Below are 11,882 nucleotides of genomic sequence, written 5' to 3'. Positions count from 1 at the left end.
TCTCTTCCCCCATTTGTTTTAGTGCAGTTTCCTGTAGGATAAAAGTATATTCAGCATTTGATCTGCCCACATGCAGAACAATGCACTTTTCAAAGTTTAAAAACCATTTGCCCAAACATGGGCTTATCCTTCCAAAACAAATCTGCTTGCAGTAGTTGAACATCCACTACAGTCCCAACACTTTGCACATACCTTGGTACCGAAATCAAACTTGTGAATCATTCCCTTGTATACCTGCATCTAAAGATCACTAATGAAAATAGTAAACAAAATGTCCCAACACCAATCTCTCCAAGACACCACTGGTGTCCAGTCTCCAAGCAGATCCAAAAACTATTGACTACAACTTTCCACTTGTGGGCATTCAGCCAAATCTCAAACCACCACAGCAGATTATCACTAGTTCCATATCTTGTAGAGAAGTTTAAAGCAGTAGGAAGGGGTAGGGTGGGGGGAGAAGAAAAAAGTTGACAAAGACTTCATGTGAACCTAGTTAGAAATGGTTTGCTGACTATATAGTCAGAGTGGCAGCACTGGATAACATTCAACAGCAGGATGCCTGGCAGATCCTTCTCTTCCCTTGCCAACCCAGGGGCAGTGTGATCCATTGTAATAGCTTGTTATAGGGCTCAAGCTTAGGTGCCCAGGACTGCTATTGTAATTTCTCTAGAACTAGAGTCAAGTTTCAGGTTGTAAATAGAGCGATACAAATTTTATTTTAAATTAGTCCAGATTGACCCCATAAATATATCTTTTTTGCCCACTTGCACAGTCCCTTCAACACTGTACATCAAGTTAGTTACTTTAATAAGAAAGCTACAGCTTCCTCAAAAATATTTTTAACCAGAGTCTTTAGTACAAGTTCAGTTTTTCCAAAGTATAGGAAATCGTTCAGATCAAAAAGCAGCCACAGCTGTTAATGGAATCACAAACTGTAATCTTCAGATGAGGAAGCAGTTCTTGGAGTCTACAGGTCAGCACTGCTTCAGGAGTATTGCTATACAAAAAACTTTTTAAAAAAATCTCTAAAGCAAGATAACCCAGCTCGTGTCTCCTCACTCCCCATTGCATTAAGTTGATATCAGGGGGACAAGTAGGAGCAGTTGGCTGATCGGAGGGGAATTGAATCACAAGACGGTTGATCTTCAAATTGTGTTAATGGCATGTTTTCAGTCACTAAATGCCAGCAATGAAGAGTCTTCAGTTCACACAACAGCAACAGCTCCCACTTTTAAAGATGACTGGATTATTCCTATCCTGGAAGGCAATGAAGATTCTGAAGACTTATTGACAGTCAATAATTATCTTAGAGCCATTCAAACTGTCCAAGTCACAAAAGGTCAATGAATCCATCTTCAGCACCCACTTTGAGATGGGGCAAAGAAGTACATGGAGATGATGATGAGGTAGACTACCACTAGCGCTGTGCCTGTGGAGACAAATCAGGATTAAAAGGAGGTCATGTGGTGAGGAATGGAAGACTGTCTGTTCTTAACAGCTGACTAGCATGAAGCATCCCCCAGATAGAAAAGCAGACAATTAAAACACCTGTTTGTGCTATAAATTCTCTGCAATCTTTCTGTTCAGTCCCAGTGCTGCTGGGACTCTTGCCTCTAAACCAGCTCCCACCTAACCAGTTAGATGTCACATGAACCTCAAGTACATCAGTTGGAATGAGATCAAAAGAGCTTCAGTTTAACTTCAGCCTCAGTACAAGTGATTCAAAACTGGGGCCCTCACAGGCAAGGGCAAAAGGCTCGACTCACTGTCTTTAACCCTCAATTAGTTAGTTGTTTTGTAACTTCCTTCTTTAGTTTTAAGCCTTATTTTGTATTTAATCTAGTCTGAGTTGAGTGTCATTGTAGCAGAACACACCCAACCTATTAAAACAGACCCAGCCATAGTAAAGAAAGGACTTTTGAGCTAAAGACATTTCAAAGCATTTTATAGCTCGACAGTGTGGTCACTGTTGTAATGTACGGAACACAGGTTGGGGAAGCCTCGCTTGTAATCCAGAGGCCTGGATTAATAAATCAAATTGCAAGTTCAAATTCAACCATGATACTTGGGGAAATTTAAATAAATCTGGAACAAAAAGTAGTATCTAAATGGTGACCATGAAATTATCTGATTGTCATAAAAACCGTACTGGTTCACTGATGCCCTTTAGGGAAGGAAACCTGCCATCCTTAACACACAGTATAGCCTGTGTGACTAGACCGACAGAAATGCAATTGACTCTTAACTGCCCTCTGAAATGGTCAAGCAAGCCTCTCAAATTTGATCAAAACCACTATGAAAAGTTATAATCCACATAGACTGCAGTAGTTCCAGAAGGCAATTACCACCATCTTCTCAATGGCAATTACAGATGGGCAATAAATGTTGGCCTTGCCAGCAACACCCATAGCCAGTGAATGAATAAAAAAAAGCAAACAGTTTGCACACAAAGTCCCTCAAGCAGCAATGAGTGAAATGACCAGATATAAGTAATTTTAATACAGCAAGGGAGAAGGCCATTCAGCCCGTTTTTCAAAGAGCTAGAAATTAGTCCTTTCCCCTGCTCTTTTGCCTATAATCCCTGCAGACGTTTCCTTTGGAAGTATATATCCAGCACCCTTGTGAAAGTTTCTACTGAATCCACTTCCAGCACCCTTTCAGGCAGTGCATTCCCGATAACTCACTGCATTAAAAAAATTCTCATTATCTTCTCTGGTTCTTTTGCCAATCTAAAGCTGTGCTTGAGGTGAGGGTTTTTGGTGCTGGGAAATGGAATACATTCCCATTTCAGGCATCCAGTGTCAAGTATGGCACAGGTTGGACACAGGATGAAGCTCTGCTCCAAGATCGTGCTGTGGCTCCAGGATAGGGCACCCTTTGTACAAAGCAACTTTTCCCCACATCAGCTGTTCTGTGGCCTCCAGTCAAAGTGCCAGCTTTGTGCTGTGGGATCCTGCCCATTAGGAACTGGGTCAAACTGCCTGCTCATGCAAGACCTTCATCCAATGACTGCAGGGGCAGGCTGGATATGAATCAGACTCATTGCATTACTCACTCCATCTGTATCCAAGTCACAATGTTATATTATAGAATGCAGATAATCCATGATATCACAAGTCAAACTACTCCATCCAGAGTTATTCAGACCTGGAAACTGCACAGCTTATCGTTTGAGCCTGGTTGTTTATAGACATCCAAAGCAGATGCCATCAGTTGTTGGGATGTGACTGCATCCCATTCCATAGGCTGCAGCACAAAATATAGGCTGACCCTCAAGTGCATTACTGAGGGGTGCTGCATTGTTGCACATGCTGCCTTTCAGATGAGATGTTAAACCCAGACCTCATCTGTCCTCAGGTGCATGTAAAAGATCCGCTAGCTCTATGTTGAAGTCCTAGGCAATATTTACCCCTCACCCAACTTTTTTTTTTTTTAAAAAGTGATCTGTTCACTTAACACACATTGTTTGTGGGAGCTTGCTGTGCACAAATTGGCTGCCATGCTTGCCAATTTACAACTGCAGATTCAAAAATATTGTATCTATAAACGCTTCAGGAGGTCCTGAATGGTGCTGTACTAATGCAAGTCATTATTTGTAGGGTGGTCAGGACAAAGATTTGTACACATCCAGGACAGACAGCATGTCTCAGTTACTAGTCAGGCTGCAAATAGCAAGTGCTGTGTCCTGTGTGACTCCAGGAACACATTGAAGGGCTAAGTAAATACAAAGACCACCACTGACCAAACATTTGATTACATTACTTGCACAGAAGTGCAAGTAAACACAATTCACTGCCCCTCTCATATATTGTACTCTCCCACAAGCATCATACTGAATCTGTAAGAGAACAAGAACCACACATTTTACTATTTTATTCCTCTATACAGCTCATTAAAGAAAGTAAACCTACCCTGGAAATAGTCACACTTTCCATCCATGAAGATATAGTTCATTAAGATGACACTGAATATTGATGCCCAAAGGTGGAGATCACTGAAGAGCAAAGTAAAGCCTACAGGCTAAATAAAAAGCAGATGGCACATGGTCATTACATCAGCTGTCAAGACGATTTTCTTGGCACTAAGGTTTTAAACATCCTGTCCTAACCTAATTAGGGCTGTGCAACTAAATGCAAGTGTTGGTTTCCACAAAAGTTGCCCAAAAGCCTTGGCTTTCCAGCAGAGTTTACACCATGCCAGAATAAGTACTGTGCAGTACTTGACCATCCATTGCAAAAAGGAATGGATACTGTGGCACCAGTGGGAAAAGGCATTGAAGCTCTGCTTCCAAGACATGAACTGTTGTCACTGAACTAAAGCCCTCAAACTTAAATCTCCTCTCACTCACTTATGCTTTCAATCTTCCAATCCAGTTCCTGACTGCACAATCCCCTTTCCTTAGCCCATTGCTCACTGACCATTTGAGAACATTTCCTGTTCAAATCCCTTTGGTCTAGTTGTCATCCGGTCTACAGCACCAAGACCATCCTTAGTGACTAACCATGCCACACCACCTCCTAAGCTCATGTCAACTGTATCGAACACAATTGAACCAGTGCCATGTGGGGTCCACCTCTGGCAGCATATTCTGTTGGTTGCAGCCCCACCAGCACCAACTCCTGTACTGGCTTCTCCTCCAAACCCTAAACATTTCTAAGTTCCAAGGCTCCAATTGAGGGGGCTGCTCCTACTCCTGGTCCACATGCTACCCTCTCAGAAACAACATCCCTGTGTCAATCAACTCCAAGCTAGAATTCCCAAGCTAGTTTGTTTAAAACTCAAGTGTGTATAGTCTTTCTTATACTACATCCCTTCTCACAAACCTCTAATAGCTCCCATCCATGATTGATTTAAATCAATCTTCATCCTGGTGTTCAAATCCTTCCACAACCTTGCCTCCAGTTCCCTCCCTCTAGCCCTCCATACTTGCACTGAATCTGGTTTCCCTTCCATCTCCATTCCACTAGTGGCAATCCTGCACATGGGAGTTAAATACTTACATAAATGACTGAGAAGAGCACCAAGATTGGGATTTGCAGCATACACACTTGTACAGCGATGGAACTTCCAACTTCCAGGCTGAGGAGAGAGATCAAGATGGATGAACCCAAATCATCTATAAAGTGAAGCAACTATGCTTTGCTGAAGCACATCATACCCCTCCCCCACTCCAAACAAACCATTTGTTCCATTGGCACTATCCCCTTTGTAAGAATTCTGGGAAATGCTTACATCAGGTTTTCTTGCTATTAACAAAACCTAATTAACTGTAAATCAGTCATAGTATTCGAGTTTCCATTAGTTGTGGTATGATATGTGTATACTGAGCTATATTCTTAATCCTACTGTGATAGGCCCTGGGTAACAGCAGCTGAGGTAACATGGGAAACTGTGGTTTGGGCCTTCACTGACCAAGTGTTTGCGAGCAAGGTTTTGAAAGGAACCAAATAGTAAAAAGGTAAAACCCTGCTTTTGCAGTTGCCTCGCACTTTATACTAAAGACTATACACAGGATGAATGCTTGCTCTTGCTATTTCAGCTCCCAAGTATCTCATGATTAGTCAAGAATCACTTTGGTCAACTGGTTTAGTCAGTTGGCAGTAGAATGTGGAGTTAGCAAAAGCAATTCCTGCTCCTGGATGCCCCACAGTATGCGCATACACAGTTTCTCGTCACCTTACACAGCCTTCTCAATATCTCAGGCAGACAGGCCCACAAAAAGTCAAAGATCAGATTGACACATTGTTTCCCCCTGCCTTCAACCAGTAACATACCTGAGGCTGATGTTGTTTTGCAGTGCAAACTGGATTCCATTTACAATCTCGGGAAGCTCAGGGACCATTGCCAAGACAGTTACACCAAGGAAGTACTGTTTTTGATTGTATAAACAAAGAGGGAAGCAGTTAGAATACAACAAACAAATGGTCTCCAAATCAGATTCTGCCCTTTTCCAGTCTAAAGGATTTTTTAAAAAAAGATGTAGAACACTGCATGAAAAGATCAAAAACTCAGTCCTTCCATTGTATAATCCAGCTTCTACCCCCACCCCACCACCATTTAGCTTTTGGGGGGGGAAAACAGACTATATTTTCCCCATAAATCAATCAATTAATCCATAGATCCACACACAAATGCACCCACTCCTGCCCCCCACCAAGGGAACCAATCTAGATACTCAGCCTGTTCCTAGTCGTTGCACATCCTTGCTCTATCCACATTTCTGAACTTTTCTCCAGCCCCACACCATCCCTTACTGGGACTCTGGGTTACCACTAGTCCTTTGCCCCCTCATCTGCACTAGAGGCCACTGTGCTTCTCTCAGTCACCATTCGGTTCTGAAACAGCAGACACATTTGAAGGCAGGTGTTTGAGGATAACACCTTATGTAACACTTATACGCTTGAGAACCCAAACTTCTGAGACACTACCTTATGGATTTATTTTAAAAAGGTATAGCTATTAAATCACAAAAATGAGTTGCATCAAATGTGCTAGGTGACTATTATGCCATCCAATAGGTTCTACAGTACAAGTCTGGAATGCACTGCCTGTAAAAGGTGGTGAAAGCAGATTCAGTAGAAACTTTCTAAAAGGGAATTGGATAAATATTTGAAAGGGCAGAATTTGCACAGCAATGAGGAAAGAGCAGGGGAGTGGTTCTAATGGGACAGCTTTTAAATAGCTGGCACAAGCATGATAGACCAAATGGCCTCCTTCAGGGCTGCATGATTCTAGGAGTCAAACAAACAGTCCTATACCAAAGAACATACAACAGAGCCAGTTATAGAATTGGCAGACAAAACAAAATTGCTTATGCACAGCTAACTAACTCAGCAGAGAGACGCGGCCAACCTGGAGCTTCCTGCTGTGCATGGCTCAGCTACTGCTTACCAAAACCCAGTCATTCATTCATCCATCCCACCCATACATGTCAATGTTCAAAACAGTACAATGTACTCAATGAACAGAACATTAAGACAGTAATGCACATTGACTTACCGATGAAATTGCAGAGTTGGACAGCAAGGGGTTAATGTGCTCAGACACCAATTCTGCACAGGCAGACATGAAAACAGTGGCTGCAATGAGCAGCACCACAGCTTTCCATCGTGACCAGTGAATGACAACATTGTGGCTGTGTCCTGGAACTGGGAAGAAGGTACAAGTTAAGGCAACACGAGCAAACAATTTCCTTTGTACAGGAGGGGAGTGGGATTAATTGGATAGCTCTACCAAAGAGTCAGCACAGGCACAATGGGCCGAACAGCCTCCTTCGGTCCTGCATCATTCTGATTCTATGAAGGTGGTGCAAAAAGTTGAACTCATACGTATCCAGTGTCAGGTTGGATTCAATTGCTGGGTTTGGAAGGAATACTTTGGAAGAATCAGTTTCATGGAAAAAGGAGGAATTCAGGGGATCCAGGCGCATGCAAAAGTCAATACTGGGAATAGTCTTGGGTGCATTTAACACCAGATAGGCCATAGAAATTGAGCTGACTATGGCTGGCAAGGAGACATTTAAAAAGCATTCTCCTTAGCATCTGGAGATGGCATTCGACAGTTGTAGGGATTCTCGGGTCTATTCCAAGAGCACAACCAGGTTTTCCTTTATATTTCAAGATATAGAGTATCTACAAGATTTCTCTCGAGTCTACTATTAAACACCAACAGTTACAGTCAGGAAGTGAGTTCTTGGCTTCAGTTCAACATACAGCAAACTGATCCTGAAGAAGCAATTTTTTTTTTTAAATTAATTTGGGGATGTGGGCGTCACTGGCTCGGCCAGCATTTATTGCCCATCCCCAATTGACCTTCAGGTGGCAGTGGTGAGCTGCCTTCTTGAACTGTTGCAGTCCTTAGGACGTAGGTACAACAACAGTGCTGTTAGGAATGGAGTTCCAGGATTTTGACCCAGTGACAATGAAGGAATGGCAATAGAGTTCCAAGTCAGAGTGGCATGTGGCTTGGAGGGGAACTTGCAGGTTGCAGCGTTCCCATGCATCTACTGCCCTTGTACTTCTAGGTGGTAAAAGGTCACAGGTTTGGAAGGTGCTGTCAAAGGAGCATTGGCGAGTTGCTGTAGTGCATCTTGTATATGATACACTGTGCACTGGTGGAGGGAGTGCCAATTAAGCAGGCTGCTTAGTTCTGGATGGTGTTGAGCTTCACGTGTTGTTGGAGCTACATCCATCCAGGCAAGTGGAGAGCATTCCATCACACTCCTGACTTGTGCCTTGTAGATGGTAGACAGGCATTGGGAGAGACAGGAGGAGAGCTATTCGCTGCAGAATTCCCAGCCTCCGATCTGCTCTTGTAGCCAAAGCATTTATGCTACTGGTCCAGTTCAGTTTCTGGTCAATGCTGCCCGGGATGTTGATAGTGGGGGATTCAGTGATGGCAATACCATTGAACATCAAGGAGATGGTTAGATTCTCATTTGAGAGAGTCACTGCTAGCACTTGTGTGGCATGAATGTTATTGCCACTTATCAGCCCAAGTTTGGATGCAGTATCCAGTGATCCAGGCATTTCTTGATATCACATGGAGTGAATTGGATTGGCCGAAAACTGGTATCGGTGATGCTGGGGACTTCAGGAGGCAGAGATGGATCAACTCAGCACTTCTGGCTGACGATGGTTGCAAATGCTTCAGCCTGGTCTTTAAATCAGGAAGTTTACAGTTTCATCTCTGAACCAACAGCATTCACACATCCTCACCGGAGACTCATTTCTGCAAGATGGGTTTCTGGATAGTGCAAGTTGAAATGCTTCTGTTCTCTGGCTGAGCAGGAATCTATTGCCCAGGGCAACAAAGGGTGCCATGCTCATTTGTTCTTAAAACTGGTGCTTTGCTGCAGGTTTATAATCTGTCATTACCCAATTGCCTGCAGCATTTGCCCTCAGTCTGGAGGATGTTTGCTAACCTGGCCCGTCTCTAAGGCTGATCAGGAACGTCTGTGCGGGAGTGGGCCAGACAGGTTTACGGGTCAATTAAAAGGATGTTTTGCTGGAAATTTCCCCGAGATGAAAATCTGGATTACCAATGCCAGGAAATAACTTAGAATAAAACCAGAGTAACTTTTTTCTTTTAAGAAAGAGAAAAATAAAAAAAATAAAAATTAAAATTTGTTAAAAGGTGAACTTCATCTCAGGTACAGCAGCAGTGAGTTATTAATTGAGTGAATGGGACATTGGATGAGTGACTGACTCCCCAACGTTCTACTGCAGGGGCAAACAGATACAAATCTACATGTTTAGCGATTGGGGAGGACAGAGACCTGGGCTGGTATGAGTGGGTAGTTTGGCAGGACAGGGAAGCTTTCTACCTACTGCAAACATGTAATTTATCAGTCAGACTAGTAAATGAGTAACTAACCAAGGCTGGCAGAAGTGGTACTTACCATGGCGGTCACTGATGTGAATATCGTAGATGTGGTTATGTGTCTTCAGAGAAAAGAGGAGACCAATCACATATGATGCAGGGAGAAGTATGGACACCGTGTAGATAAGGGGCCTACAGGATTGACATCAGAAAATTATCGTTCAGAGTTACAGGAAACATGACCTTGTGTGATGCTTCAGTGACACCCTGTACAAAGCACCTAGCAAATCTCATCATTCTATCTGTTCCCTTACTGCAGCCTTCCACAGCATCGTTACAAGAAAGTGACAACCTGTTCAGCTGCTACATTTACATTCAGCCATTTTCATTTTTCATCCCCAGTTTGTATACAGTCTATGTGTACACAGAACAAGAGTGCCCATTCAGCAGAGGCTGCATTTGCTGACAACGCGACTACTAGGTGGCACAGTACTTGCACATGCACAAATGCAGCCTCTTCCACTGAAAGAGTTTCAGAGACGTTCAGGCAGCTGCCAGGATTAAAGATGGCGCTGCTCAATTTATCACAGGAATGCTTACGGCTAGCTCGTTCTAGCAAACTAACCTTACATTAAGTTGGATGGAAGTGCAGTAATATACTATGTAGTTATAGGATACTAACTGTAATCCTCATCCATTTAATATTCTAGTAATCCTACTAAATAGGAAAGGAATTTTATGATTGAATTTCCATTGGAAGATAGTGAATTGGCACCCCGAAAGAAAGAAAAATCAGGCAGAGTATAAAATGTGCTGCCAAATACTTAGTGATTCGTTTATATGACTGACCAGGACTGATTTCACCCAAACACAACTACTAGCTCCCGCCCCACTGGCCGCTCTCCCCCCTCGCCAACTCGCTTTCTATCCCTCCTCCCCCGCTCCAGACCTCACTGCTCCCCCCCTCCCCTTTAACTTCCCTGACCGATTGTTCCCCACTCGCGCCACCCCACTCTCCGATCGGTTGGTCGCTCCCCGCTCCCTCCCGCCCACACCCCCAGCCGCTAGTTATAGGCCATGCCGCTTCCCTCCTCTCAGCTGAAGCAGCAAGGCGGGCTGCAAGGGCCAACACAGGAGCAAGTGGACGAGAGGAGGGAAGCGGCGCAGCCTACAGCTAGTAACTAGAGGGAGGACAAGGAAGCAGGGAGCGAGCGACCAGACACCGGGATGGGGTGAAGCAAGAAATAATCGGCCGGGGGGGGAAAGAGGAGAAGTGGAGCAGCAAGGTCTGGAGCGAGTTGCTGGGGTGGGGGGGGGGGGGGAAAAAAAAAAAAAAAAAAAAAAAGTGGCAGGAGTGAACGACAGGAATCGAACTCCAGCCTCAAAGTCTCCCATTCAGCTGTTTCCTCCAGCCGAATGGGGGGCTGGATATCCAATGACGCTTTGTCACGCATGCGAGAAGATGGACCAGGTGTGGATACGTGATGACATAACCCTGCACATGCACCACTTAGTCCTGGCAAGATGTAGCTGTGCATGTGCACAGCTCGACGACATCAGCAGGCTGTTGCGTTGTCAGGAATCACTTTGTTCAGTAAATGGCTCCTCTCCCCACCATGCTGTACCGGAGAGGAGTGAAACAAGAGACCAAAGCGTGGCTAAAAACATACTTACTGGACATGACTGTGAAACAAGGCATTCTGCAGCTATCAGGAAATGGAGAAATAATAAATCAGTAAAAATTTAAAATCCTGAAACTTCAATTTCACTTTAATGCAGCTACTTTCAAGCAATGAGAGACAGACCCAAATCACCTTCAGAAAAGGACTCATTCCTCACAGGATTGAGCTGTAATTGCAGGCTCTTGGCCTCCACCATCCTACCCAGAAAATGCATTTCACATGATCATTGAAGAACATCCTGGCTTTGCTTTTCTCAGTTACATTAATGTTAATGTGAGGAGGAAAAAAAGTGACACCCCCTCCCCCAACCAAAGAAGCCAGAGGAACAGCTGAAGCCTCATCCCCTGCCCACACAGAGATAAAGGGGTGCCCAAGATAATGAGCTGCATTGATGTCACCGTTGAGCACATAATCCTTTAGTCATTAAAACGTGGGGAAAAATTAAATGTTGCCTTCCAAAGAACTCACATTTCCTTTGTATCCAAGGTGCAGTGGAGTAGGTAAAGAGACACTTAAGGAAGTTTATATGTAGCCCTGTATTTTTACCTTGTACCAAGGTATCAGCTGCAACTCAGTGGGTCACATTTCTGCATTTGAGTCCTATTCCAGAGACTTGAGCCTATAATCTAGGACAACACTCCAGTGCAGTACTGAGGGAATGCTGCACAGAAGTTCAAGGGCAAATACCGATGGGCAATAAATACAGGCCTTGCCAGCAACACCCTCATCCCATGAATGAATGGGTTTGGGTTAAGACATTAAACGGAGATCCCATCTACCCTCTCAAGTAGATGTGAAAGGTCCCATGGTGCTTTTTAAAAAAAAGGAGAGCAGGAGATCTCTTGGCCAATATTTATCCTTCAACCAACATCACTACAA

At 43.8% G+C, this 11,882-nt stretch overlaps 1 protein-coding gene across 2 annotated transcripts in view; it reads right to left on the bottom strand.

The window, feature by feature from the left end:
- Positions 1-697: 697 nt before the first annotated feature.
- cax1 (cation/H+ exchanger protein 1) overlaps positions 698-11,882 on the bottom strand; it is a 62,275-nt gene continuing 51,090 nt past the window's right edge. For both annotated transcript variants that reach the window (XM_068059420.1, XM_068059421.1), the window contains exons 13-19: positions 10,996-11,027; positions 9,401-9,513; positions 7,000-7,148; positions 5,775-5,869; positions 5,001-5,079; positions 3,912-4,020; positions 698-1,429 (exon numbers count right to left, since the gene is read on the bottom strand). In XM_068059420.1, coding sequence (XP_067915521.1) covers positions 1,356-1,429; positions 3,912-4,020; positions 5,001-5,079; positions 5,775-5,869; positions 7,000-7,148; positions 9,401-9,513; positions 10,996-11,027 — 651 coding nt within the window. In that variant the 3' untranslated portion in view covers positions 698-1,355. The remainder of the gene's footprint in view (positions 1,430-3,911; positions 4,021-5,000; positions 5,080-5,774; positions 5,870-6,999; positions 7,149-9,400; positions 9,514-10,995; positions 11,028-11,882) is intronic.

The sequence above is a fragment of the Heterodontus francisci genome, chromosome 27 (genome assembly GCF_036365525.1).
Source record: "Heterodontus francisci isolate sHetFra1 chromosome 27, sHetFra1.hap1, whole genome shotgun sequence".
NCBI lineage: Eukaryota > Metazoa > Chordata > Chondrichthyes > Heterodontiformes > Heterodontidae > Heterodontus > Heterodontus francisci.
The sequence above is the reverse complement of the archived record's forward strand: the minus strand, read 5'-3'. Positions and strand labels throughout refer to the sequence as shown.